This window comes from Exophiala oligosperma (genome assembly GCF_000835515.1).
Source record: "Exophiala oligosperma strain CBS 72588 unplaced genomic scaffold supercont1.5, whole genome shotgun sequence".
In the NCBI taxonomy this organism is placed as follows: domain Eukaryota; kingdom Fungi; phylum Ascomycota; class Eurotiomycetes; order Chaetothyriales; family Herpotrichiellaceae; genus Exophiala; species Exophiala oligosperma.
In genome coordinates, this window is record NW_015622822.1 from 358,817 (window position 1) to 385,086 (window position 26,270).

Consider the following 26,270-nt stretch of genomic DNA (forward strand, 5'->3'; position numbering starts at 1 on the left):
GTAGACATCCCCCTGCGACTTTCAACGGCCTCACGTCGACACTTTTCCCTTGTTGACACTCTTTCAGCGTGCAATCCACGTCAGTCTCTCCCTCTCCAGACATACTCTTCCTTTCTTCCTTCTCCGCGACATGATCGTGCGGTAGTCCACGCCAAATTCCCGTTATTCTCCTTGTGCTTTTCAGGGCATCCTCGTTATCCAACTCCAACATACACCCAAGAATACACGAAGGACCATATTTACAATGAGTTACGCAAAGAAGGACGAGGATGCTGACCACTCCGTCGGCTTCAAGCTGGACCGTACCTCTGTCTTTCAAGATGGTATACTTTTGCGCTTATTGTGACATTTTGGCATACTCCCAACTGACCGTACTTCAGCTCGATTGTTCAATTCCTCCCCCATCTCCCCTCGAAAATGCCGGACACTTCTCACGAAGATCGGCGTCCTCCTCTTTACCGGGGAGAAGTTCCCTACGAATGAAGCTACGACGTTGTTTTTCGGTATTTCCAAATTATTCCAGAACAAGGACCCCTCCTTACGCCAAATGGTCTATCTGATTTTGAAAGAGCTGGCCCATACGGCCGAGGATGTGATAATGTCTACCAGTATCATCATGAAGGATATGACGGTGGGAAGTGAGATCATCTACAAAGCCAATTCTATCCGAGCACTCTGCAGAATCATCGACGCCACCACAGTCCAAGGTATTGAACGACTGATCAAGACTGCCATAGTCGATAAGTCTCCAGCAGTTTCTTCTGCGGCGCTAGTGTCCTCGTATCATCTCCTGCCAATAGCGAGAGATGTGGTTAGAAGGTGGCAGAGCGAAACCCAGGAGGCAGCGTCCTCATCGAAATCTGGTGGTGGCTTCTTGAGCTTTGGGGGCAGTTCTCAACACTCCCTGGCAGCAGCCAACACAAATTACATGAATCAGTACCACGCTATCGGTTTGCTGTATCAGATGCGATCTCATGATCGGATGGCCTTGGTCAAGATGGTGCAGCAATATGGCGCGGCGGGAGCTGTCAAGAGCCCGGCTGGTGTCATGATGCTTGTCCGACTAGCTGCTCGACTCGCGGAAGAAGATGCCAGCCTGAGGAAACCCATGATGCAGATGCTTGATACTTGGCTGCGACACAAGAGTGAAATGGTCAATTTCGAAGCAGCCAAGGCAATCTGCAACATGCCAGATGTGACTGATGCCGAGGCGGCACAGGCGATCCATGTTCTGCAGTCTTTCCTGACTTCACCCCGAGCAGTCACCAAATTTGCGGCTATTCGGATCCTCCATTCTTTCGCGTCCTTCAAGCCGCAAGCCGTACATTCCGCCAACCCCGACATCGAGGCACTGATCTCCAACAGCAATCGAAGCATTGCGACCTTTGCTATCACTACTCTGCTCAAGACTGGTAATGAAGCTAGCGTTGACCGATTGATGAAGCAGATCCAAGGATTCATGGCCGAGATCACGGACGAATTCAAGATCACCATTGTTGAAGCGATCCGTACTCTCTGCATGAAGTTCCCTAGCAAGCAAGCTGGTATGCTCACATTCCTGAGTACGATTCTCCGCGATGAGGGTGGCTACGAATTTAAGCGTGCTGTTGTTGAGAGTATGTTTGACCTGATTAAGTTCGTGCCGGGAAGCAAGGAAGAAACTTTGTCACATCTATGCGAGTTCATCGAGGATTGCGAGTTCACAAAGCTTGCCGTCCGCATCTTGCACTTGATCGGCGTCGAAGGTCCAAAGACACCGCAGCCCACAAAGTACATCCGATACATCTACAACAGAGTCGTTCTGGAGAATGCTTTGGTTAGAGCCGCCGCAGTGACTGCCTTAGCGAAATTCGGTGTTGGACAAAAGGACCCGGAGGTCAAGAAGAGTGTCAAGGTATTGTTGACGAGGTGCTTGGACGATACAGATGACGAGGTTCGTGACCGAGCCGCACTGAACTTGCGGTTGATGGATGAAGAAGACGATATTGCCGAACGATTTGTCAAGAACGATTCAACATACTCATTATCAACCTTCGAACACAAACTCGTCATGTATGTGACATCAGACGATAAGTCGGTCTTCAGCAAAGCTTTCGACATTAGCCTGGTCCCGGTGGTCTCACAGGAGCAGGCCTTGGCCGAAGAACGGACCAAGAAGCTCACCACCGCTACCCCAACGCTCAAGGCTCCCAGCACCGGACCAGCCAAGCCAAAGGCAAATGGTCTTGCAGACGGTCCATCTGCCGCAGCTGCCGCCCAGAAGTATACCCAAGAATTCTCGAGAATACCTGAGCTTGCCGCTTACGGGCCGGTGCTCAAGTCCAGCTCTGTGGTTGCGCTTACGGAGAGCGAGACCGAGTACGTCGTTTCCGCAGTCAAGCATATCTTCAAGGAGCATGTGGTTATCCAGTATGACATCAAGAACACATTGGACCAAACAGTGCTTGAAAACGTTTCAGTCCTAGCTACAACATCTGAAGACGAAGAGCCGATTCTGGAAGAGGAATTCATCATCCCTGCCAATGCTCTGAAGACCAACGAGCCTGGCGTTGTTTATGTCGCTTTCAAAAAGGTCGAAGGAGAGGCATCTTTCCCTATCAGCACATTCAGCAACGTCCTCAAATTCACCAGCAAAGAAATCGACCCAACCACAGGCGAGGCCGAAGAAGGCGGATACGAAGACGAGTATGAGGTCGAGAATCTCGAGCTCACAGGAGCAGACTTTGTCTCACCTGCCTTTGCTGGTAGCTTTGATCACATTTGGGAGGGAACAGGTGCCAACGGCGAAGAATCTAGCGACACATTGCAACTGGCGAGCGTTAAAAGCCTGGCAGGTAAGTATTTACGACGCTCGGTTGGAGCGTGCTTCATGCTAATTTTTGATCCTTCAGACGCTACGGAACAACTCACCCAGACACTTTCTCTACAACCCCTCGAAGGCACAGACGTGGTTTTGTCCAACAGCACGCATACTCTGAAACTTTACGGCAAGTCAGTGACCGGTGGACGCGTTGCTGCGCTTGTCAAGATGGTGTTTTCTGCCAAGTCGGGCGTCACAGTCAAGGTATCTGTTCGGACAGATGAAGCCGGCTTGTCGGGCGCGATCATCTCGGTGTTGTCGTGAGCATATATGCATGGAACGAGATCAAAGGGTGTACGGACGTATGCATTTCTCAGGGGGATATAGGAGACTTGGTGGTACTCCAGTATTTTGTTGTTGTTGTTGTCGTTCCGTACAACGGGGAAATAGTAGCGCTGGTTTTGCTGGCTTGCTTTGCTGAATGACGATTCAAAAAAAAATTAGACACAAAGGACGAGACCGAAGGATAATTTCTGCCCGTACAATCGAATGTGTAGCAGCACGAGGAGAAGAAATGAGACGGGAGAGAAAGTTTGATGAATGTCCCGCGGCCTGAGTGAATGAAATGAGAATTGAACAGAATTTTGCAAAGGTAGAGAGAAGATGCGCATCCGATCATTACGTTCATTGTGTATCAAGCTCATACTGAATGTCGCGAGAGGTATCCTTTCAAAATTTCCGTCCGTTTGGAAGGTAGAGACGAGGAGCATCCGAGACTCACTTGCCATTCACGACCAGTTTGATTCTATCCCCGAGTCTTTCTAGTGTCCTGCACTTTTGACGTGGTCTGGTAAAGGAATCCTGAATGGGCAGCCACTGACTGGACCGGGTTCATTCTCGTCCAGTCCAAAGAGGAAACCAATCCCACGCTCATACAGTCACGAGTTCCGAGTTCACGGCGGTTCTTCTCGAGGCTTACTCGACTCTCGGTGTCAATGTAGATCACTCTCGCCGAAGGTGTCAGACGAGTGTGTGAAATAGGTCCCGTATGAGCGGGTGGGCCTGGTTTTCAGCGCCGAGGTTGGTCTTCACAGTACCGTGGAATCGATGCGTGTCTGGAAATAACCGCCCCCCCCACTGCTCTACGACGTCTGAAGTGAGATTGATAGGGTGATGGGTATTTTCTGGTCCCGCGTCTTCCACCTCAGAAACCCTTAGTCGCGCGCATGCATGTCATAGGACTGGCAAAAAGGGTGATGAACCTAGGACAGATGGATTTTGGATGCGTCATATTCTGGTGCGGTGGTCGACAAATTGGCCTACGTCGTCTTCTTCTTCGATCTTCCCTTTTTGGCTGTTGTTGAAGGTGTAGCTGGAACAGGTACGGTCCCCGCGTCGGCGCCCGACGAGAAACTCATACCTCCCGCTCCCGAGATGGCTGCCAGTGTGGCATCGTCAATTGCCGGGATTTCCGTGGTGGGTTCGACGGCGGCTTTTCCTTCCTTTTGTGCCACGCCCAAGACTTCAATGTTCTGTGCCAGCCAGGACTGGAGTTCCTTCTTTTGCAGGTATCCGTGGGTGTTGAACCATTGTGTGAATGAGCCTTCGATCTCTCTGTCTTGCCACTTTTTGCCCGACGGCGCCTCGTAAGACACTTTGAGTTTGTAACTTGGTTTGTACTTTTGAGTCGAGGATTTTAGGGTCAACTGTATACACCACGAAACCACGAAGAGTAATCGTCAGTATCGGTATTGCGGAAAGACTTGAGGAAACGGTGGAGGAACTAAATTTGGGGGGTTTGAAGCATGTGTGTGTGTGTGTGTGGGAGAGCGATAAAAACAGTGGTCTAACCTTTTGTCCTCCCTCTCTCGTACCGACAAACACTGTACCAGCTTCGACAGCCCAGATCCAATAAGTCAATAGACCATTGAGGACAAAGTACGCCACGCAGGCCGGACCGGTGTATGCCTTTGTCGCGTCCCAACCTAGTTTGTAGTCGGCGTAGAAGAGTATCCCAGCTATCACGACCGCGCTGTAGCCCAGGATCAGTCGGACGTTGGTGCTGGAGTGTTGTTGTTTGAACGTGTATGGTTTGGGGAGGCTCGTGAGGTACGGTGCCAACGCGTCGTCGGTGGCATTTTTGAGATCTGTGCAAAACCGAGTTAGATCTGGGATGTCTGCACTGGAAGAGATGAGTAATGATATACATACCGTTGACGGAGTAGAGGGAAACTTTTTGAGGTGGTGAGGACATCTTGGTGGTAGTGGTGATGGTGTTGGTTTCCAGTCTCGGTAGACTACTATGAAGAAAATGTCAAGTCGTCTGTAACATCTGTAAAGGTCATTGAACGCGCATTGTTTTGCCTTGTTATTTACTCTGTGGTGAATTGTTAATGTGTGTCGTTGACTCTACCTCTCATCCATTGCCAGCATCGGAGGACAGATGTTCGTTGACAGAGAAGCCGAAGTTGACCCGTTAAGTATGGAGTATTTGTTCATCTTCAGCCTTGTGGTCTCTCATCGACACATCATGTCTCTATTGACGTGATTGATGACCTACTGATATAACAACCTATCCTCGGCGTGTAGGGTATTGACTATGAGTCTGAGTTACCTCTTCGGCAGGTCTAATAGAAGAACCATTATCATTGGACATTTTATGTTCGTTCGCCCTTTGACCAAGTGCTGCCGCCTCGCCAGCCAATGTCTGACCATGATGAACCAAACTGAATGTTCTTTTCTTAGATTAGAGCACCTAGGAGGCCAGATCGATCATCTGTGGGGAAAACCAATGGCTCTCCTAAGAACACAGATTCTGGCCCTGTCCAGCAGAGTTAACCAAATGCCTCAACTCGTACTCCCGGTTTTCTAGGTAGGATCGGACGTTGCCGACGAGGCTGCCACCGCCAAAAAAAATTCGGGGGATCAGAGCGGCACATAGTAGAATCGCCCGTCCAGTCATCATCAGTCACACCACCGTCCATCCTTGTTAAAAGCCTCACGTGTGTTCCCAACATCAGGGCGCGCATGATAATCATCTCCTGACACTTTTTTGATTTCCAAGGACTCCTACGGACTTGCCCATCATTTTTCCATACCCGCCCCCCGGGACATCATCAGTGCAACCCATCAATAGTGGTATGATTGTTACTCGGTATGTGCAAGTATGATTTCGTGCCTCGTGTATCAGACCACGATCAACATTTGAACTGGTAGGTCCAAGTACAAAAAGGTGAGCTTCAGTACTTTGCAACTCTTTCCTTGTCACTACGATATTCATCATATCAATCCGACATTGAAATACATCTTTTCGACATCTGATATATTATACATACCTGCATCGATCACCTCAAATTCCAGTAAAAACATACACCACCACCACAAATCAACAACAACCCCCAAAATCTCAAAAATCCCAAAATCCCAAAAATGAATCCTCTTGTTTGGAAGGCATCGCCAGTATCGGCATCGATGCATACACTCCAGTACGCCGGCTTCTTCACGTCGTTCCTCATCCCAGCCGGCCTCTTCTTGGGATACATGAGAGACCCGGCCAGTGTCGCCGAGGCGAGGAAAAGATCTCAACGGAGAGCACAATGGATGAAATAAAAATTTCCCTCCAGAGACGAGTACTACACCAGAAATCATAAAGACGGCATTACCACCTCTCACCCGCTCTATGCTTAGCGGAGAACACTCCAGGGAGACTCTCTTGTACAGTCCGAGTCACTAGCTCATGGGATGCTTGACGCTATCGGGGCGGTGGGAAAGATGTAAAGACATACTAGACAATTTGTTATATTAGCGAACAAGTGCAGCAGGGACAGCATTGCAATGAAAGATGGCAAACGGCGCAGTTTTTGAGATTTGGTCCCAAGGTAATTGAGAGTTGCCTCTCTTACCTGGGACATGCACTTTACAATGAAATACGATGGGCTTTCGAGTCTACAATTTCACAAGACAAAAAAGAAACCCAAGTTTCTTGTTCCCTATAGTTACCGTGTCACTATCTACAGCTTGTGAATTACTCTCTGTGTTTACTTGCTGATTCCAAAATCTTAGTGATTTGTCCTCTCTTTCCCGATCCGCCCGACCGGGATCCAGAGCCAGACAACTCGCGCCGTCTCCGTGTCTGATGGTGGCTCCCTTCACAACGCAATTTCAAACATTCAATCTGACGGTCCACGAGCAGCATCGTCAAAGCCTCTCGCCAAGGCGGATCCTCGACGACATGGCCCCCTCCGCTTAAAAGTCAGGAACCTCAGGACGAGTGCTGTTTCGCCTTCTTCAACTCTCGCTTCAGCCCGCCCAGTCCGGTGGCGGCCCTGAACAAGCCGTCGGTGCAGCCCTTCCAGACGGTGTTGGCGAGGAGGACGCAGTACATCGTCGTCGCGAACGCACCCCTCCAGATCCACTTGGGCGTACCGAACCACCCGTCCAGCAAGTCCGACACCACGCGCTTCGCGTACTTTTCGCCGTCCATCACCAGGGTCCGGGCGTCCTCTCCCTTCATGTGCCTCTCGAACACCTCCCTCACGGGCCCGTAGATCGACCCCTCGGGCAGCGTGTACGTGGTCTCGAACTTGGTGACGTTGCTCTTGACGCCGCCCGTGACGAGCTCCACGACGCGGACGTCGAACGGCTCGAGCTCCACGCGCATGCAGTCCGTGAGCGTGGCGAGGGCTGCCTTTGCGCTGGCGTACGCCGTCGCGGGCGACTTCAAGGCGTGCGCCGATTGCGACGTGTGGTTCACGATGATGCCCTGGGAGTGGATGAGGTGCGGCAGGAGGATCTGGGTCAGTTCGAACTGGGGGAAGACGTTGAGCTCGAACATGCGGCGGAACTCTTCGGGCGTGGTGTCCGCGAACGGCATGACGATGTTGCCGCCGGCGTTGTTGAAGAGGATGTCGAGCTTCGTGACGCCGGAACAGAGGGTGCGGATCGACTCTGTCGACAGCAGGTCCAGCTCGCGCGTGTCGACCCCCAGCGAGGTCAGCCTGGTGAGTCGCGACAGAGAGCGCGCAGTGGCGATGACATGGAAGCCTCGTCGATGGAATTCCTTGGCCAACTCTTCACCGACGGAATCCTCAGAGCACCCCGTTATCAGGACCGTTTGTCTGGAGTCCGCCATGTTGTGTCTCGAGCAGGCTTGCAATCGAAGTACACTGGCTATTCCCCACAACCTGGAGATACAAGAGATTCTGGAAAGGGCACAAAAACTGAGTCTTACTTGCCAGGCGGGTAGACCTTCTTTTGTCCTGTACCAAAAATTGGGACGCCTGAAGATTCCGAATATGTATTCGCTTGCGAAAACTCACTTGTCAGACAGACGCGCAATCAATGAACATCAAAAGCACCAAGTCACTCGCCCTTGGAGGATGGAGACCGAGTTCAAAGATATATATTATTCCAGGTTGAGCGTGGTTGCAAGATCTGGACTATCGAGCTGGTCTACTCCGTGGTCTTCAGGGTATGACTGTGAGTTATCTTCGTATGTATTTTACCTTACCTGGGTACTCCAAAAAGGCTTTCGCCGGACACGCGGTCTCTCAGTGCACAAGAGCTCTTCCATTTCCCCGACCTGGGCAGGCATTCATTTTATACTGAAACCCTCGTCCTTGAATCCCTACCTCTCCAGAGTCGGGGCCTATGGAATACCCTGTGGGTAGTTTGCGCATGCCGAGCTACTTAGGGCAGCTAGTGCCCAAGACACAATCGTCATCCCGGAATTTGCGCCCCGCCAACGCACCTACAGAGCCAAGTTCACGTGTGATCAGAACGCCCCCGCACTTTGAAAACTTTTTGTCCTTTGAATATTAAAGGGCTCAAAAAATCGACACATTCAGGCGGGTGGCGTGGTGTAATGGTCAGCATGTATCGTTGTGGTTATTCATCGTACAGCTATTCTTTGGCCGTATATCATGGTGTTTCCCAGCTCCGATCCGATCCCGGTTCGATTCCGGGCGCCGCCACAGTTCTAAACGTGGTGGTGCTTCGCCTTGTTATTTTTATTGTTTTTGGTTTTTCTTCCCGTATTTTTTTGGACGTGCCTATGCTTGCCAATCCCTTTTCTGGGTCAAGCAAACGCAGGCAGTTATATAGGAGCGCGTTCCAACATTCAATATACATACGTATATATGCCGTGAAGAAAAATGACAATGCCTCTGCAGTGTTCAATGGAATTGGCAGTAGATGTATTCAAGGCAAGCCGCAGACGCTCTTGACTCCTCATTTGCCACCCCCGACATGAGTTACACCGTACGGAGGATAGAACTCGTCACTAGAGAGGCTTCAAGTACCGTCAGGCTTTTGGAGTACTGCTAACAATGTTCGGGATGACTTCAGGTAGAGTCGGGATTTTTCCGACATTGCTCACCAAAACCCTCACGCATCGGAACGGCTGTCGGCACCCGGGGATCGGTAATTCGATTCATCTCATACATCAGTCCCGATAATGACCACGGCTCCCTGAATGTCACCGCTCTCTTACCAGGATCATCACCATCTTCTGGTATGCACGTTGCAAAGGAATCAGCCGAGTAGCTGGACCCGTGGAGTGGCATCCTTGAACGATCGGATTGCGCGGGGATCGCTGGCACCGCTTGAAGTATATAATAGTCCTCTGTCCTAGAGGCATTCCGTCAGTCGTGGTCGCCGAGACGACAATGTCTAATAGCATCGAACGACTCTCGAGCATATCTAGACATCTGAGTACACCTGGTCATCCTCCGACTTCGACAAACATGATGAAACCCAGGAAGAACTTTGAGGTCGCTGTCGTTGGCGGTGGCATTGCAGGGTTGACACTAGCCATTGCACTGTACCACCGTGGCGTACCCATCACAATCTACGAACAAGCACCACAGTTTGGTGAAATAGGTGCCGGCGTGTCCTTCAGTCCCAACGCGGTCCAGGCTATGAAGGTCTGCCACGAGGGTGTGTACAGGGCGTACGAGAAGATCCGCACGAGCAATACCTGGCCGTCCAAACAAAAGGTCTGGTTTGATTATCTCAACGGCCTGGCAAATCCCCCTGAAGGCCGCAAAGGACAAGATATAGCCTTCACGATCAAGACCAAGAACGGCCAGAGCGGTGTACATCGAGCAAGGTATCTCGATGAGATGGTGCATTTGGTGCCCAAAGACATTGCTCGATTCGGCAAAAGGTTGAAAGCGGTCGAGCAAAACAGCAATGGTAGACTGGTCATGGAGTTTGAAGATGAGACATCGGCAGAAACGGATGCTATCATTGGTTGTGACGGTATCAAATCAACGGTGAGACAGATTATTGTCGGCCGAGACCACCCTTCTGCGCGTCCAGTGTATACACACAAGTATGCTTATCGGGGCCTGGCCCCGATGGACAAGGCGATCGAAGCGATCGGTGAAGAACTAGCGCAGAATTCATGCATGCATGTGAGTTATCTCCTACTCGTATTATGCTGCAAAAACCCCGCTGACTTGCCACAGATGGGCCCTGATGGCCATGTCTTGACATTTCCCGTTGACCACGGTCGAACGCTGAATATTGTTGCATTTCGAACGACTCCAGAAGAGTGGCCAGATTTCAACAAGCTCACAAGGCCTGCCAAACGGGAAGACGCCCTCCGTGACTTTGCTGAATATGGAACCAACGTCATCAGTTTGTTGAAATTGACGAAACCAGATCTTGATGTCGTAAGTAACATGAGAATATAACGTTGACATACCACCCTTGACTGACTGCATTGCAGTGGGCCATCTTTGATCTTGGAGAACATCCGGTTCCTACCATGTACAAGGGACGCATCTGCATCACGGGAGATGCTGCACATGCAACGTCCCCGCATCACGGTGCTGGCGCGGGTTTCTGCATCGAAGACAGTGCCGTCCTTGCCGAACTCCTGGCCGACGAGATTGTCCGAGAGCCTCAAGATCTGGAGGCCGTGTTCGCGACCTTCGATGCCGAAAGGAAAGACAGAGGTCAGTGGCTGGTGCAAGCCAGTCGACATATCGGCGACTGCTACGAGTGGCGAGCAAAGGGTGTCGGAAGGGACTTCGACAAAATCGAGTCGGAGATCAACAGACAGAACGCCATCATTGGAGACTTTGATGTTCCGGAAGCTTGCGAAAAGGCGAGAGCGGAGCTTCATAGAAGGCTGAAAAGCTCATAGGGTTGCCGTCAATTTTGAGACAGAGAGGACAACGACGAGGTGGTAGCATTGTGATCCAAATTCAAATTCAGTCCAAAATAGTCGAGGTCAGGGAGGTGTTGTCCAAACCAAGCATCTGATATGTCGTCAACCCCATACGTTAGAAATGGACTGAAGTTCAGTGTCGGAATGGCATCCGCATCGACGTAGTTCGCGGCGTATGCGGGCTGCATCTCGGTCTCTTGAGCACTGTTCCCCCCCTCAATGGCTCTTTGAGACGAACGAACATGAGAAGAGATATTTTTAGGGTTCAGTTGATTTTGGGATAAGGGTTGGGAGCGAGAAGCTCGAACTCTAAGCTTTTGGAGGGCCCGGATTGCTTGAGGCGCAGAGATGATTTGCTCTTCATAGTGTTTCAAAATTCGTAGGCAACGGTCCCAACTTACTTCAAAAGACTGCTCTGCATCCTGTATTTGTATATCTCCAGGACATTGCATCGCGGCGAGCAAGGTGATCATGGCCGCGAATGTGACTGCTGCATTGTCAACGCTATCCTGAGCAGACCGCCATGTTGAACGTACAATACACCGAGTGCCATCCGCTACTCTTGTATGCAGTATCAAGATGTTGGTGGATGATCTCAATTAGTCTATGTGCCATTCGAACACATAAATTGCAGCACTGGATGATTAAATGCCGATCCAGCGAGGATTCAGTGTCCATTTTGCCGAACTTGATGGATTGTGGATGGCTGTGCCGGATCGTGGAAAGCAGAAGCGGCCGTAACAAGAGCAGCCGCACATAGAGAAACCTAAGTCAAAGTGAGGACTGGACAAGCTTTCCGCTGGGGTAGAAATACCTGCAGTATAACACTTGCTGTTGCAGGTGGACGCAATTGTTCTTTTCTGACACATCCAGTGGTGATACTTCTGAGGTCTGTAAGTAGTCTGGTATCGATGTCGCAAAATTATCAAGTCGACGGTTGAGCCTCAGAACAATTTCGACTAGGTCATCGGGCTCAGAATTCGCTGTATAAAATGTCCGCAAGATCTCTGCAAGATGTTCGAAAAGCTTGCAGGATGAGACAAACAAGCCTAATCGGGAGGGAATATCCACAGGCTGAAGCCCTTCCTCCCCATCGTCGCGCAAAAATTCATCATCTATCGATAGAGGGATCGGAATATTACCGGCATCTTGAAGCATAGTCGGCCGTCCAAAGGTCATGGCAAGAAGTCTTCCTTCGTGTTAGTGGTCTCTTGCATCGCCTTTATAGATTTGCCTACCTGTCTAGCATGACACAAGTATGCCAAACACGGCGGTTCATTTCACGATCCAGCTGTGTCTCGCCTTCCCGCTCGCTATGGATATGCAGACCCAGGCTCTGTGCTACCCTGACTGCAAGTCCGACAACGTTCCAGCAGCGAGTTGCATACCTCGAAGATTGGAGATAGACGCCCTGAAGTAACAGCAACTGTACTGCAGGTAACGACGATGAGTCTAGCACATCGAAAACAAAAAGGCGCCTAGATCGCTGGTAGAAGTCGTCGGCAATTGATGATCTTTTGCTGGAGGGAATCAGTGTGCTAAATTGGCAACCTAGAGCAAAGACCAAGTTGAGCATCGATGCAAGAATACTCTGGCTGTCATCAGACTTCTCCTCAAAAGCGACGCTCGGAAGACCTGGAAGCCACAAGGCTCTGTACTGCCTCTCCAGCGACGGCCTGTGGATGATGGGGAAGACCGGATGAATGAATTCCCAGTAACACGCAAGGTAATCGTCTGCGTTGCGACGAACAGGATAGACAACAGCACTGTCGTCCATTTCGCGAACAATCTCTACGTAACCCATTGATCGTTGGTTGAGGCAGCGGTGTCTCTTCCTCGAGCTGGTGGCTTCTGAGGATGCATCCAAGGTGTGGGTTCTCTTCGCCATGTGCCGAATGAGGTTGATCGTGGAAGAGCCACCGTATAGCGCCGTGTCGCTCTCAGCGGCGACAGTCGCAACTCCATCGACATGGTGCTCCCCGTTGGTTTCGTGTTGCGACTGCTCGTCGTGAGATTCGGCTACAGCAAACGGAGTTGGTTCCGACTGGATAATGAAAGGTCCTCGACTATCCTGGACCCGAGTTCGTGATTCTGCATCCTGTTTTTGGAGGTCAAGCAGAGGGCGCTCAAAAATACACGTGGACCCAACTCGTCGTTTGTCACACGCAAGGCAGACTGGCAGTCTGCCATCACAACGGGTCTTCCGAGAGCGGCAGTTATTGCAAGCCAGTGAGATCTTGGATCGTTTACGTCGGGTTGATGGTGACGGTGCTTCTGGGGCAGTAAACACTGTGGTATTGCTCCGTGTCGGATTGTTTGTCACCTCGAGTTGAGACATGGAGCTTAATCGTCGATCTTGGAATGCTGGTCGCATCAGAGGAAGTGAAGCACAATATGAAGTGGGAAATCCGGGGAAGTCAAGACCAAAGGAGGATTGGTTTAACCAGTAATTCTTCAGGGAAGTCATTTATTTGACTTAACTATTAACTAGCCCGTCTAGGCAAGGCTTCCGGCGCCTCTATCGCCTAAATGTGTTTAATGATCCTCTGAATTCTGCTTCCCTAAGTACACTAACCCTTTAGATGGACCTTAGTCGCTTTGGCGACCTCTTAACTTACTCCCTACTCAAACGTCCAACTCCAGGTATTTTCCATAACGACACTGATAACATTTACTCTGTCGCCCCGCGACCCTATCGCTGTCTTTCAATGATCGCCAGAACACTACTTTAGTCATGGCTGTAGGTGCTACGGTACCATTCGTGTCATCACCCCTCTCCTCTCCGCCGCCAAATCAATCCTTTAGCAAAACAATCTCTACTACATCTACCGGTCCAACATATCGAACAGCAGCAGAGTTCCCATTTGAACTCTCCCAGCACGTTCAAACATACTATGAGGAACGGCTTTTCACCCAAGCATATAACTTCCTCATCTCCATCGTCAGCAATAGCGTATCTCATGCCGACCCTTTAAAACCCGTCACGATCCCACCTTCACCACACCTCGCACTCGCCGCCACCATCTCGGTCCATCCTGTATTCACCACTCGTACATACTCGCGCGAGAAATGGGACCAGGCCAACTCTGCCCTTCGACTCCTGCGCCTTGTAAGCTCCCTTGCCGGACCTATAAATGCAGACTTTCCAACGGCATTTGGTTTTCATAGATATGATAGCCGCAACTCTCGTCACACCAGCACCACGCGCTACGATGATGATGATGAAGAGTATCACTCGGACAACCATTCTGTCACATCCACGGACCTCAACACCCCCTACGCTTCTTCACAGTCTCTCTTCACATGCTGTGAAGATTTCTGGCATTTGGTCGGCTGGGCTCTCAATTGCTCTTCCCTAGCGATGCCGTCGACAGTTCATGCTTCCCGTTGGGCCCATTACAACTCCCTCCTGACATTTCTCATAGATCTACTTGAAAGGGACTGGAGCCTTCGTACCGGTGGCCCTTCGTCTACTCCAGAAGAGAGCCTGTTGTGGAACTACATAGAGCTGGCCTCGGGCGGTCACGCCAAAGCCCGACGCATCCTGCGAGCCATCTTCGCTGACGGCAGCACTCGGCCGATGTCTGAGTTTCGTCCTATCTTTGCTCACGAACTCAAACCGCCCACCAAACAAGATACCAAAACGGTAGCCAAGCGCGAAGATGTGGACATCGATGCAGATATATATGGTGACTATCTCATGCGCGACGAGAGTGAACTTTCCGACGATGACAATGCGAGTACCGCAACAGGTACGACCGCGTCTGGACGGCCCGCCAAACGTCTACGGCGGGCGGGAAGCCGCCCTCACACGCCGAGTGCAAAGGTCACGCCCAAAACTAGCGCTGGCAGTCTGAGGAATGACTACCAGGATGGTGCCGATAACACAAACGTCGCGTGCCTGGGTGATATAGAAGCACTAAATCTACGGATGAGGTTGTTACGGCTATTGACATATGTGTCAGAGCACCCTACTTTGACGGCAACGAGTCCTACCACATTTCCAGATATGGAGGAGCTATTAACACTTTTCGTTGAGTTTATCAAGCCCTTACCTCTGTCAGTGTTTGCCGGAATCATTCTCACGGCTCCATCCACCGAACCGAATTCACACGGCGTAAGTCGAATGCAAAGTCAAGTTTTCGACCCGCAGACAGAAGCACTTCTCTGCGAATCCCTGCTACAGCGAATCCTGGAGAACTGTGCACCATCGATCCGAAGTGACGTGCTACTATCACAGCAGAAGTTGACCGAGGAGTATCTCCCCTTTGCAGCAGGAAAAAATACCGTTGATGCAAATGCACGGGTATCTCTGCTGTTAGAGGCATTGACTAGAAGTCTGGCCCAGCTCGGAGAACTGAAGCGTGAGGACGATCTGACAGCGGCAGTGTACAGGGGCATTAAGAAAAGGATGAGTAAGGTTGTTGATAGTTTCGAGGGGAAGAGGCCTAGAAAAGGAGAGAACAGGAGCGACGAGGCATGGATCCTGCTCGTTGAGAGTGGCGACAGGATGGGAAGGATTGTTGACGGGCTTCAAGCCGAGTGATGTATGTAGGTGTCTGCTGTATGACATTAATTAGCATATCCTGTAAACTCTATACGACTGTTTACCTCTTATCATTCTTGAGACACCGCAGCATGAAAAAGGGGGAGGAGGTGACAGCCATGTGGCATGAAAGCCACGGGACGGCGGACAAGGCTACGTATGCCAAGCCGAGGCTCCCACCCCTCCAAGATTCTAGAATCGGACAGGGCAATTACTGGGATTATTTGTTTTGAAAGACCCAGGGTCCAAGACACACACATCTGTTGCCTCCCTCTGCTCGAACAAACGTGCCTTTTCTTTACCGTTTGAATTATATCATCACCTAGTCATTTCGAATTCCTCTAGAAATTGACTGTCATGGCTGGCGAAACGTTTTCTCTCGCCGGCAAAGGCCTCAAACTTGACACCAAGGAGGACATTGAGAAACACATCGCACCCCTCCAAGAGTCTTCCAACGTCACACACATCGACCTCTCGGGCAACACGCTCGGTGTGTCGGCATGCGAAGCCCTCGCGCCCATACTCTCGTCCAAGAGCACCCTCCGGAGCGCCGACCTCCACGACATCTTCACCTCCAGACTGCTCGAGGAGATCCCCCCGGCGCTCTCGTCCCTCTTGACGGCGCTGCTCGAATGCCCCAACCTCCACACGATAGACCTGAGCGACAACGCGTTCGGGCTCAACACAAAGGACCCTCTCGTCGACTTCCTCTCCAAACACGTGCCCCTGAAACACCTCGTCCTGAACAACAACGGCATGGGCCCCATCGCGGGGACGTCCATAGCCGAGGCGCTCGTCGCCCTCGCCGAGCGCAAAGAAGCCGCCCGGAGGCAGGGCAAGGACGTGCCCCACCTCGAGAGCATCGTCTGCGGCCGCAACCGACTCGAGAACGGCAGCATGGCCGCCTGGGCCAAGGCGTACGAGGCGCACAAGAAGGGCATCAAGAGCGTGAAGATGACACAGAACGGGATCCGGCCCGAGGGTATTTCGCACCTGATCTCCTCGGGCCTGCGCCACTGTGAGCACCTCGAGGTCCTCGACATGCAGGACAACACGTTCACGCTCAAGGGCGCCCTCGCACTCGCGAAGACGCTCGAGGGTTGGTCCGGCCTGAGGGAGCTGGGCGTGGGCGACAGTCTCCTGGGCGGACGGGGCGCCGTGCGGGTCTTCGAGTCGCTCGCGTCGGGCGGAAACGGTGGGGTCGAGATTTTGAGGTTGCAGTACAACGACATCAACCCGGCGGGCGTCAAGGCGCTGGTGCAGGCGGCGAAGGACGGCTTGCCCAAACTGAGGCGCGTCGAGCTCAACGGGAACAAGTTCGACGAGGAGGACCCGTCGATCGAGGCGCTGAGCGAGCTGCTGAGCGAGCGCAAGGACGAGCACGGCAAGGACGACGACCCGGACGAACACTGGGGTCTGGACGAACTCGACGAGCTCGAGGGCGAAGACAGCGACGAGGAGGAGGAGGAGGAGCATGAGGAGGAGGAGGAAGCAGACGAAGTACGTGCCAAGCTCGTCGAGCTGGACGAGCAGGCCGAGGAGGCCCCAGTGGCCGAGAGGAAGGACGCCGACGTCGATGAGCTGGCTAGTAAACTCGAAAAGGCTTTGTGATGATGGGTTCAACATACAGAAAAACGGAGAACGGAGAAACGAGGGGATTGGATTTGGAATTGACAATAAGTGAATTGGGAATTGTGCATCAAACCTTTTTGACACGGTGCAAAATGACTTCGAGTATATATAGCAAGGCGTGGCTCCAGCATAGCATGCATGGTACAGTGGTTTGGGTTTTGTTTTGGCACACTCGATACCCCTTTTTCAAAAGACAGATTCAGATGGATACCAGGAGAGATGTAGATAAATGGTTACCCACAATCAACGCGAGTCGCATCATATTCATTTTGTAGTATTAAGACTTTTCTTATGGAGTATAGAAGTTGTACTAAGGCACTGTTCTGGATGCCATGTTCCTTTATACACTGTCCTGGTCTAGACTGGCTGGTATTTGCCGTTGTCATTACAGAGAAGCCTCATCAATCCTAGATATGACACATGACTTTGTGGGTCAAGCGACTATTGGGATCAAAGGTTACTCGGGCAGCGGCGAAACACCACCCACTGGCTCCCATTCTCCAGTCGTATGTTGTACGCCTGCTCGTCTTCGTCGAGACGAAAGCGGCGGTATCGACCATCCAAGACCAACAGTGACGGGGTTGGTCGGCAAGCTTAGAATGGGCTAGCTGCATCCACGAGAGCCTCATAGTCAGGACTCGTTGGTCGGAATAGGTGGAGGGTTTGGTCCATCTTGGTCTCGAAGAGCAGGCGAGCTCAGCTGCCATAGATGCTCAAGAGTCTGTCGTCGGCCTCGTCAAGAATACTCCAATGCTCGAGAACCTCCAGATTCTCAGCCTCGGCCAAAAACATCTTGTCAGGATCCTGGCCCGGTCCAAAAGGATTCGCGTTGGCGCCGGGATTCATTTGAGCCATCTGCTGGGCCATCTGACTCGCCGCATTCTCATTGCCCAGAATGAAAATGAAGACACTCTGCAGGCCGAACAGACACAAAAAGTACCACGACAGACTGCTCACCCATCTGACATCGAGGTCCCTGGTCATGACGCCGGACTGGAGCATGCTCTTGAAGCGTATGGTGAGAGGGAAAGGCAGTTTCAAGATGACAAAGCCCGCGAAGAAGGCGTTGATCCAAGACATGATTAGTGTCTGCGGGATCATCATGGCCATGTTGCCCTTCATCATGCCCATCATGCCTTCCATGGCTGCGGGGTCGGACATCGGGTTCGGAGCTGCCTGGCCGCGAGACTGAGGACCACCACGGAGGAACGAGCCTTTTTTGAAGGAGTCGATGAGGTATTCTTTCCGACTCGCAAAGGAGGAGGTTGTAAGTGCGGCGTTGGCGTTGTTTCGCAGGTTGATGCCTCTCAAGATTGCCTGACGTTCGCGGGATTCGAGCAAGGAAGACGGAGGCTTAGGAGGGGTATGTAGCAGAACAGTTGCATAGTGTCGTAGAACGCCAGTCAGGATCATCACAATCGTGATGGGAAGGAGGATCCAGTAGCTGTGATCAAAAGTTAGGTGGCTTTGCTTCAACTGAGATAATGACCTAGGCTCTAAAGGTACTTACAAGAGCGCAGGATCACGATGGATCGTTTGCTCAACACCGGGAAGAGCCATGATGGGCGATGGTATGAAGAGCTCGGGACGTCCTCGATGTCGCCGTCGTAGTCGTGGGAGGAAGTACCTCGTAGTTGACTGGTGAGTGTGAACACAAAGCAGTACGGAGGGAATTCGGGAGACCTTCTGTTTCGGGCTGAGGCGTAATAGTTTGTTTCCCAGATATGAATACCCACCTCCAAGAAGTCTTCGACACCATGATGCGACTTTAACTCTACGCCATAGAATCAGACGTCTTGTACGACTAGAACAGCTTTAAGATGCTCGTTCCTATCTAGCAGCCAATGTAACGAACTTTCATGATCTCGCATGCGGTTGTTCAATGGATGTTCCAAATATAATGCTGCAAGGCGACACACAGAGGCTCGACGAGATTCCAAAGCTCTTCTCCGACACTTGATGTCTCGAATTCAGCAGCAAACTTGGGCTCACATGTCCTGAGTTGGAGCCAGTAAATATGAAAAAGACGTCCCTTCCATTCCAAATACGGGAGCAGACAGAGCAATGCGAAAGCAACATGGGTAAATGTAAGGTAGTCTCAATGGAGTATAGACTCCAGGAGGACACTGATATCAACGACTACACCACTTTCCAGATGAGATGGCCACCACATTGACAACGACCGCCACAGTAACGAGCAAGGACATGGCAGAATACAGGCTGAAGGCCGCATTTGAGGAGCACGCCTTGACACTGGGAAGCAAGTCACACGTATGCTACTATGCATTTGAAAAGCATTTTCATTGCTACTGTCTCCTTTCTCAGCTTTGAGCATGATGCGCGCTCCTCATTGACCCATTTCGAGCCCGTCTAAACCAACTCCCAGTCCTCACTCTTCTCCTCCACTCTCACGTAGCCCTCATGAGCCATTTGCAACTCCTCCAAGATCTTCTCCTCGCAGGCGCCGCACACACTCATCACCGCCAATTTTTTGTAGTCGGCGAGGGACACTGACAAGGTAGAAACACGCGGTTTCTCTTTCCAGACCACCGCCCAGGTCTCGGTGCAACCCGAGCAATAGTAGAAGGCCACTCCGGCCGCTTTGTCTCCTTTGTAGCCATCTGGTGCCGTTGCTTTCTTGATGACTGTTGGGTGGAGGGAGGGTTTGATGGTGGTGGTGGTGGGTTCGTCGCTCTCGACGAGCGAGAAGAGGACGTCAGGATTGGAGACCGTTGGGTCGGTCGCTGGCAAGGTTTGGGAGGAGGAAGAGACTTTGCTGGACGACATCGTTGTTGAGAGGGATTGTCGGATGATTCAAGTGTCTTTTTCAATGGGAACGATGCTCGCCTTGTTATTTTGTCGATGTTAGGGATGTGAGAAGAAGTGAGAAATGTGGTAGTAATAAGACAGTGCCGGAGGCATGATTGTACATCTGAAGCATCTGCACTGAATAATGAGGTGCGGCGGTATTGTCTATTGTTGCGCGTTGTCCTGGTTTAGTACCATCAAAGGCGGTGTTGAGAGTGTTAACAAGTATTCTTCGCCAAGCGGTGTTGAAAAGGACAGCACAATGAAGGGCCATGTGGACCTGGTGTGTTGAGCGTGAAGGATCAAGAGGCTGTTCCCCTGAAACAGCCCAGCCTTGTTCAAAGAGGTCATCATGAGGTCTTATTATGTCCTATGACCAGGGATGACAATGATGATTCCGTCGTGGCCATGGTTGGCTTCCAAAGTATGACAGAGCATGACTACCTCTAGAATCCCACTGTTGACATCCCACATTGGCCAACAGCTAATGGTGTGAGAAACCCCAAGAATACAGGGCTTATCTGGGATCATAGCAGATTTCGATATACCGGATTCAGATATCAGGCATGTTACCCAGGGCATATCAAGCTGAGAGATAGTCACGTAGCGTCACAGCGCCATTGTAACAGCTTCAGCGTTTAGAAGTACCAGGTACCCACGACTCGGGCGTCCAGTTTGTTCCATGATTTGACCCGGTCTCTTCAACCTGCTTCCATGGATCCTTGGGTGACTGGGCAGGAGTTTCAACACCACTCTTGCACTTTTCGGGTCGAGGAGGTTGTTCAGGTGTGCTTTCAGCTATTGCTCTATCTTTCTGAGGATCCCCAGAGAGCTGTTGTGTGACAGTTGGCTTTGGCTTCTCAATATACTTTGCTTTCGCTGCCCATCTCTCATCCGCCAGCCTTGCATTGTGTTTTAAGGTTGCTTGTCTTTGCAGATCCGCAGCTTGTTCCTGCAGACTTGGTGGATCCGACCGAGTCTGTCGCAGCCATTGATGCCACTGAGGTGAAATCTGGACATCGGCATAGAGGGTTTTACGGTCGGCCTTGACCATCCGTCGCATTCTGTTGTGGTTGAGAGCATCTCGAAACTCCCAATATGTATTTCCTACCAGATCTTGACCTGGGAAGGTGTTAGCATACGCTTAAGCGACAGAATGTAGTTTCAGAAACGAACCGACGAGGAATCGCTTGCGCCATGGAAGGCGTAACATTTTCCAGCGGATCCATAAATCTCTCATGGTCCCCATTGTGGTGGAATCTCTTGGGTATTGGTAGAGACCGATCAGAAGGATGGACGATGAGATTCTTGCATAAGCCGTGCAGTACAGTGGAATAATGTGTACAAAAAGATGTAGAATGACGGGATTGTGCAGTGGCTTGTTCTGATCGACGTCAACCTGCAGGGGTCAATATTCCACCCGCCTGGTGCCTCGAGGGTCTTGATCACTCTTACTATTACACTGCCACTCTTTACCTTCCATGCTATTCACTTCCTACACAATATCTTCGCATGGTATACCTAGACACCTCTTTCACTAACCCCAAGAACATACACTCTCCGATCAACCATAATCATGGCTTCGGTCACGAGTCTCGACCAGGACATGCGCAAACTGCGCCTTGACCGGTACACGCCTGGTGCCGCGAAAGAAGTAAGAGCGTGGATTGAAGATACACTGGGGGAGAGATTGCCTCCAGGGGATTTGATGGATGCCTTGAAAGATGGTGTCGCGCTCTGCAAGTAAGATGAAACCGTATATCACAATGCGCCGACGCTGATGGTTATGTTCTGCCAGACTTGTCAATCTAGCGGTCGCTCCAGGCGTCAAGTATAAACAGTCCAACATGCCATTTGTGCAGATGGAGAACATATCTCATTTTCTACGCGCCTGTGAACTACCACCATTGAATCTACCATCCCACGACCGCTTCTTGACTGTCGATCTCTATGACGGTAAAGATCCGGCACAAGTTTTACAATGCATTTCCGCCTTCAGTCGCGCTGCAAATGGCATAAACCCAGGAGCATTCCCATCCACTCTTGGTGCGAAGAGTAAAGGGGCAGCCATGAGTCCGCAAGGAACGGGATCAAGTGGACCGAGATCACCGGCGTACACCACCACAACAGCGGCTCGGCCTCGAGGCACGAGCAACGCTACCGTCGACAGCCCTTCATACACCTTTAACCCGCTCAACAAAGCAGCATATTCGGGTCGAATAAGTCCAACCAAGAATACCCTTGGGAGGGGCGGGCTCGCTACAGGCGGGCCGGTCAGTACCTGGAGCAGCAAAGCTGATGAAGGCAAGACGGCACCGGCGTGGAACATTCATCAGTACGGGTACATGGGCGGAGCTAGCCAGGGCAACCAAGGTGTCGCATTTGGCGCACGGAGACAAATCACCTCTCCCGCTCCCAGTGTACCGAGCGCTGCAGAAAAGGAAAAGCGTCTCAGAGAGGAGGCCGAGCGCAAACGTCGTGAGGCAGAAGAACAAGAACGGCAGCAGCAAGCACAAAGGGCTGCGGAAGAAGAGCAAGCCAGACTCGAAGAAGAGCGGAGGTGGGCCGAGGAGACGCAACGGGTTCGAGAACAGGAACTGGAAGAACAGCGGGTCCAGGAACGTGAACGTCTACAGGAAGAAGATCGTGTGCGACAGGAAGAACAGCGTCGTAGAGAGCGTGCCTACGAACTTGAGCGAGAACGTGAAGCCGCAGACCAAGCTGAGCGAGAAGCACGATCGGCAGCCGAACGGAGTCGCCAACGTGCGACGAGTGACGCCCGCTTGAATGGACAATTCCTCAGCCAGTATCAGGCAGATCAAGCTCGAGTGAGTGCTGCAGCTTCGCACAAGCAGCATATCATCGAGCAGGAGTCCACCGAGAGCAGACGCATCGCCGAACTCGAACGTCAACTGGAGGAACTCAAAGCACAGCAACATCACCATCCCACGGAGCCATCCCCGCCACCCAGGCTCCAAGCGGAGCAGCCCAGACAGCCTCCCCTTCCAAGCCGGTCCAACGTCGGCACGACAAGCCACGAGGACGACTGGGACGCCTCGGAGCGAGACTACCTCAGACGCGAATGGCAAAGGACCCAAGACCTCGAGCAGGACACAACATCACCACCTGCGAAGCCGCCCCGCCCCGAACCTGTCCCGGCGCCCTCGACCACTTCCACCCGGCCCCTCCCCGACCCAATGACCTATACTCCCGGCACGAACCGCACGGACCGGTACCTCGCGTCCCACGCTGCGCCGGCGCAACCCCCGGCCTCGTCCCACCGCCCTCAGGATTACTCGACCACGACGGAAGTGGACCTCGAAACCCAACGACGCATGCAGTCCCAGGCGCGCACCAAGGCGGGCGGGTGGGCGTCAAAGTCCCTGCTCGAGCGGGAGATGGAGCGCGAACGCGAACGGCAGCGGGAGTGGGAAGAGGGCCAAAAGGACACGGCCGCGAGGGCCCGCGACATCAGGGAGGGCAGCGCCCCGGGCCAGAGCTGGGATGTGCATCAGTACGGGTACATGGGAGGGGACAACCAGAACCGCGGCGGCACCGGTCTGGGTGTCGGTGGCGCCAGAAGGCAGATCATTGGGCCTCGACCACCTCCTTGATTGCTCTCCTGTCAAGACATGCTGATGCGTTGCGTGAGAAATTTGGGGCACTTGGGCAAGACACGTTTGAGATGATTGAAACGAGGTATATGAGAATTCGAGTATAAGTAAACTTCTACGGAGTGCACATTAACGTGGGTAACATGGTGACACTGCTGGCTTAGCTTTTATGTGAAGTTTTGGATCGGATTCACGATATTCATATTGCACAAAATTGAAATTGAGATTGATCTTGGATTACGACGGTGGTCCTCTGCCATCTTGATTTTTGTTCCACCAATCAAGAATATATCATTGGACTTTCTCAAGAGCTCGTTTCATTCTGTTTTGGAAGAGAGAGCGAGGATTGACGGCCGAGGGAAAGCACCAACGTCGACACTATCCGCGAGACATACCTCGGGTAGGTATTAAACATAACGCAGGGAGTACTGGCGCCCCATGATGGGTGTCTTGTACGTTTTCCACCCCGTCTGCAAGGTCCAGACACAGGTGCGGGTATTCGACCGGGGCCAAGTCCGCGGGATGGAGGAATTGGTCAGCCATCTCGCCAGACACGTCTGGAGGTGATCCTCTCGTCTCAGTCTGAGTACACAGGGAACGATCCTCCTGGGCTGTCCGATGGGGCAGATTTTGTTTGCCTGAGTTGAACAGAAGTAGAAGCGCGCAAGATGTTTGGCCATCGATAATGCGCATCGGCCTTGTCATTTGCCTGTTGCTTCCGAGTATGGCTCCCGGCATGTCGCTGACACTTGTTCCAGCGCTGTGAGACAGAAGAGTGGATTGTTTCTGTCTTGGTAGCTTTGACCGGTTCAAGTGCTGACTGGCAATTGATACAATAGCGAGTGGCCATTTGGATAGATGATCGTTGGGACATCATGACAGCGCGACTTAATCTTCGGGTTGATACTGATCAAGGAGGGAGGTAACGGTGACAATGGTCTACCACAAAGCGAATAATTGGTCGATCACAATTCTCCTTTATATTCTTCTTGACTGCCGGCTGCATCTTGTTCATCTTCTTCTTTTTGTTTGTTGGGTTCGTCTGATTTGGCGTCCTTTGTAGTCTCAACCTCGTCCTCGTCGTCCGAGGCAACGACACCTCGTAGTTGAATGTTACCATTGACATCGTCGAGTCGTTCAATCTTCCAGTCCTTTGTGCCCGCCATCTTTTGAAGTTCTATACGGAACGATTCGACCTCCTCGGGACTGATGTCGAGCTTTTTCATGTCTGCCGCCGACAGACTTGAGACTTGTCCATTCTTCTGCATGATGAGGATATCTGCCTTTTCGTCCTGGGTGAGCACAATGCGCCCCCGTTCGAGCTTCTTGCCCTCGCGGCCAATATATTTCATTGCCCCGACTTCGACATTGCCGAGGACAATCTGTTGTTGAGACTGCTGCCCCTGTTCTTCGAGTGTCTGGCTGGTTGAACTTAGCTCCTCGCCACGGGCTTCCCACGACTCGACTCCACCTTCTGATATGATCTCCGTGCACGTAATGGGATGTGCTCGACTCTCCTTGGGGGGTTGGAAGGCTACGTCGTTGCAAAGTCGCGGCGTATAGACAATCATCAAGTACGCGCATGTCGCCGTCTCTTTAATCCAGCCGATGCGGTCCGTGAGCTGTGGGTTGCAGTGGAATTGAATCTCGATCTTGCGATTGTTGCCCGTCAGGTCACATGGCGATCCCCCTTCGAGGCGTTGGACAAGGTAGTTTGTCTCTGCTTGTGTCTGGACCTCTGTGGATATTGTCCGCTCCGAAGAGGAGATCTTTCCCTCCGCGGCCGCCTTTTTGTTCGCTTTTGGTGCTCCTTCAAACCGGCCCAGGACGAAGCTTGGAACAGTAGGGTCCTCTTGAGGAGGCCACACGCGACCGTTCGTCCCCGGCGGCAGGGCATGGAATTGCGTCACTTGCGCGTTGTAGCAGAATGAATACGTCCACCAGCCGGTAGAGTAGTACAGGCACTGGTTTGATGCCATGCCCTGCAGCAGCTCCGATCCTCGACTGACTGCACGATCCAGCTCTTTCTCGCGGTCCGTGGCAGAGGGCTCTTCTTTGGTTGCATTTTCGATGCTAGGTTTGGCTTCTGGGATGAAGCAGAGGTGCGGGTAACCCTGGAGGAGCAGACGTTCGTAGGTGCCCACTGGGTTGGCGTCTTCCCCCGTGGTATCTGATCCAAAGTTGTTGTAGTTCAGCTTCGAGGGCACTTCGTCGTGTCCAGTCTGCTTGGTCCCATCGTTGGCGAGGTAGGCTACGGCATCGGCTTCTAGTATGTATGAGTCTGCGAATTCGACAGAATACTGGATGGTGTCAGCACGAGCCCTGGTCTGTCATACGGGTTATTGTCAGTTGGTAGTACCTGTGGGAAAGCGAAGAGGTCATCGTGGACGCTGAAGGTGTTTTCGCTGGCAAAACATCGTACGAACAAAGCAGCCAAAACAAGACCACGAAACTTCATCATTTCCTCCTGTTACCTCATGATCTGGGAAAATTCAGCGAGTGTCATACATGCAGTTATTCATTCGGGTGTGTGATCTTTGTACAGTATGTCACTGTCCACCACGGAAATTTGGAGATGGACTTGCCACGGTCTCCAGAATCTCCGCAGCCAAAAATCGTTGTCATCGTCCAGTCAGTCTCACCTGCTTTAGTCTCCGTATCTCGAGGTACACATGGTGGAAATATCGCCGGGTC

At 51.9% G+C, this 26,270-nt stretch overlaps 12 protein-coding genes and 1 non-coding gene across 13 annotated transcripts; 6 read left to right on the forward strand and 7 right to left on the reverse strand.

The window, feature by feature from the left end:
• Window positions 1-27: 27 nt before the first annotated feature.
• On the forward strand, window positions 28-3,477 carry PV06_05520 (uncharacterized protein). Its single transcript, XM_016406536.1, has 3 exons — window positions 28-323; window positions 381-2,834; window positions 2,892-3,477. Exons 1-3 carry the CDS (start codon window positions 245-247, stop codon window positions 3,122-3,124), a joined length of 2,766 nt encoding a protein of 921 aa, XP_016262140.1. The 5' UTR covers window positions 28-244; the 3' UTR covers window positions 3,125-3,477.
• PV06_05521 (uncharacterized protein) lies at window positions 2,690-5,619 on the reverse strand. The gene is made up of 3 exons (XM_016406537.1): window positions 5,012-5,619; window positions 4,652-4,947; window positions 2,690-4,506 (listed from the first exon to the last, which is right to left on the reverse strand). The coding sequence occupies exons 1-3, from the start codon at window positions 5,052-5,054 to the stop codon at window positions 4,120-4,122; spliced, it is 726 nt and encodes a 241-aa protein (XP_016262141.1). The 5' UTR covers window positions 5,055-5,619; the 3' UTR covers window positions 2,690-4,119.
• Window positions 5,620-5,879: 260 nt separating this feature from the next.
• PV06_05522 (uncharacterized protein) lies at window positions 5,880-11,378 on the forward strand. Its single transcript, XM_016406538.1, has 3 exons — window positions 5,880-10,215; window positions 10,270-10,476; window positions 10,533-11,378. The coding sequence occupies exons 1-3, from the start codon at window positions 9,466-9,468 to the stop codon at window positions 10,950-10,952; spliced, it is 1,377 nt and encodes a 458-aa protein (XP_016262142.1). The 5' UTR covers window positions 5,880-9,465; the 3' UTR covers window positions 10,953-11,378.
• Window positions 7,062-7,931, reverse strand: PV06_05523 (uncharacterized protein; the record flags this gene model as incomplete). The annotated part of the gene is made up of 1 exon (XM_016406539.1): window positions 7,062-7,931. The coding sequence occupies one exon, from the start codon at window positions 7,929-7,931 to the stop codon at window positions 7,062-7,064; it is 870 nt and encodes a 289-aa protein (XP_016262143.1).
• On the forward strand, window positions 8,650-8,772 carry PV06_05524. The gene has a single exon. It is a non-coding gene; the product is annotated as a tRNA-His (tRNA).
• On the reverse strand, window positions 10,961-13,314 carry PV06_05525 (uncharacterized protein; the record flags this gene model as incomplete). Its single annotated transcript, XM_016406540.1, has 4 exons — window positions 10,961-11,463; window positions 11,513-11,742; window positions 11,791-12,165; window positions 12,215-13,314. The coding sequence occupies 4 exons, from the start codon at window positions 13,312-13,314 to the stop codon at window positions 10,961-10,963; spliced, it is 2,208 nt and encodes a 735-aa protein (XP_016262144.1).
• Window positions 13,315-13,605: 291 nt separating this feature from the next.
• Window positions 13,606-15,524, forward strand: PV06_05526 (uncharacterized protein). The gene has a single exon (XM_016406541.1). It carries the CDS (start codon window positions 13,711-13,713, stop codon window positions 15,520-15,522), a length of 1,812 nt encoding a protein of 603 aa, XP_016262145.1. The 5' UTR covers window positions 13,606-13,710; the 3' UTR covers window positions 15,523-15,524.
• Window positions 15,525-15,767: 243 nt separating this feature from the next.
• On the forward strand, window positions 15,768-17,469 carry PV06_05527 (uncharacterized protein). Its single transcript, XM_016406542.1, has one exon. The coding sequence runs from the start codon at window positions 15,880-15,882 to the stop codon at window positions 17,131-17,133; it is 1,254 nt and encodes a 417-aa protein (XP_016262146.1). The 5' UTR covers window positions 15,768-15,879; the 3' UTR covers window positions 17,134-17,469.
• Window positions 17,392-18,763, reverse strand: PV06_05528 (uncharacterized protein). The gene is made up of 2 exons (XM_016406543.1): window positions 18,665-18,763; window positions 17,392-18,598 (listed from the first exon to the last, which is right to left on the reverse strand). Exons 1-2 carry the CDS (start codon window positions 18,712-18,714, stop codon window positions 17,851-17,853), a joined length of 798 nt encoding a protein of 265 aa, XP_016262147.1. The 5' UTR covers window positions 18,715-18,763; the 3' UTR covers window positions 17,392-17,850.
• A 761-nt stretch (window positions 18,764-19,524) lies between these two features.
• PV06_05529 (uncharacterized protein) lies at window positions 19,525-19,941 on the reverse strand (the record flags this gene model as incomplete). Its single annotated transcript, XM_016406544.1, has 1 exon — window positions 19,525-19,941. The coding sequence occupies one exon, from the start codon at window positions 19,939-19,941 to the stop codon at window positions 19,525-19,527; it is 417 nt and encodes a 138-aa protein (XP_016262148.1).
• Window positions 19,942-20,593: 652 nt separating this feature from the next.
• Window positions 20,594-21,211, reverse strand: PV06_05530 (uncharacterized protein; the record flags this gene model as incomplete). Its single annotated transcript, XM_016406545.1, has 2 exons — window positions 20,594-21,084; window positions 21,139-21,211. 2 exons carry the CDS (start codon window positions 21,209-21,211, stop codon window positions 20,594-20,596), a joined length of 564 nt encoding a protein of 187 aa, XP_016262149.1.
• Window positions 21,212-21,409: 198 nt separating this feature from the next.
• Window positions 21,410-24,576, forward strand: PV06_05531 (uncharacterized protein). Its single transcript, XM_016406546.1, has 2 exons — window positions 21,410-21,705; window positions 21,761-24,576. The coding sequence occupies exons 1-2, from the start codon at window positions 21,539-21,541 to the stop codon at window positions 23,574-23,576; spliced, it is 1,983 nt and encodes a 660-aa protein (XP_016262150.1). The 5' UTR covers window positions 21,410-21,538; the 3' UTR covers window positions 23,577-24,576.
• Window positions 23,731-26,109, reverse strand: PV06_05532 (uncharacterized protein). Its single transcript, XM_016406547.1, has 2 exons — window positions 25,936-26,109; window positions 23,731-25,876 (listed from the first exon to the last, which is right to left on the reverse strand). The coding sequence occupies exons 1-2, from the start codon at window positions 26,035-26,037 to the stop codon at window positions 24,542-24,544; spliced, it is 1,437 nt and encodes a 478-aa protein (XP_016262151.1). The 5' UTR covers window positions 26,038-26,109; the 3' UTR covers window positions 23,731-24,541.
• Window positions 26,110-26,270: the final 161 nt, after the last annotated feature.

Excerpts from the sequence above, each read along its gene's own strand:
- PV06_05522 (XM_016406538.1), top strand. The coding sequence starts at position 9,466 with ATGTCTAATAGCATCGAACGACTCTCGAGCATATCTAGACATCTGAGT. Across the intron at positions 10,216-10,269 it reads CGCAGAATTCATGCATGCAT|ATGGGCCCTGATGGCCATGT; the intron begins GTGAGTTATCTC and ends GACTTGCCACAG. Across the intron at positions 10,477-10,532 it reads CGAAACCAGATCTTGATGTC|TGGGCCATCTTTGATCTTGG; the intron begins GTAAGTAACATG and ends ACTGCATTGCAG.
- PV06_05528 (XM_016406543.1), bottom strand. The coding sequence starts at position 18,714 with ATGGCTCTTCCCGGTGTTGAGCAAACGATCCATCGTGATCCTGCGCTC. Across the intron at positions 18,599-18,664 it reads CATCGTGATCCTGCGCTCTT|CTACTGGATCCTCCTTCCCA; the intron begins GTAAGTACCTTT and ends TTTTGATCACAG.
- PV06_05531 (XM_016406546.1), top strand. The coding sequence starts at position 21,539 with ATGGCTTCGGTCACGAGTCTCGACCAGGACATGCGCAAACTGCGCCTT. Across the intron at positions 21,706-21,760 it reads GATGGTGTCGCGCTCTGCAA|ACTTGTCAATCTAGCGGTCG; the intron begins GTAAGATGAAAC and ends ATGTTCTGCCAG.
- PV06_05532 (XM_016406547.1), bottom strand. The coding sequence starts at position 26,037 with ATGATGAAGTTTCGTGGTCTTGTTTTGGCTGCTTTGTTCGTACGATGT. Across the intron at positions 25,877-25,935 it reads ACCTCTTCGCTTTCCCACAG|TATTCTGTCGAATTCGCAGA; the intron begins GTACTACCAACT and ends GACACCATCCAG.
- PV06_05526 (XM_016406541.1), top strand. The coding sequence starts at position 13,711 with ATGGCTGTAGGTGCTACGGTACCATTCGTGTCATCACCCCTCTCCTCT.
- PV06_05527 (XM_016406542.1), top strand. The coding sequence starts at position 15,880 with ATGGCTGGCGAAACGTTTTCTCTCGCCGGCAAAGGCCTCAAACTTGAC.
- PV06_05520 (XM_016406536.1), top strand. The coding sequence starts at position 245 with ATGAGTTACGCAAAGAAGGACGAGGATGCTGACCACTCCGTCGGCTTC. Across the intron at positions 324-380 it reads TACCTCTGTCTTTCAAGATG|CTCGATTGTTCAATTCCTCC; the intron begins GTATACTTTTGC and ends ACCGTACTTCAG. Across the intron at positions 2,835-2,891 it reads GAGCGTTAAAAGCCTGGCAG|ACGCTACGGAACAACTCACC; the intron begins GTAAGTATTTAC and ends TTGATCCTTCAG.
- PV06_05521 (XM_016406537.1), bottom strand. The coding sequence starts at position 5,054 with ATGTCCTCACCACCTCAAAAAGTTTCCCTCTACTCCGTCAACG. Across the intron at positions 4,948-5,011 it reads TTCCCTCTACTCCGTCAACG|ATCTCAAAAATGCCACCGAC; the intron begins GTATGTATATCA and ends GGTTTTGCACAG. Across the intron at positions 4,507-4,651 it reads CGAGAGAGGGAGGACAAAAG|TTGACCCTAAAATCCTCGAC; the intron begins GTTAGACCACTG and ends TGGTGTATACAG.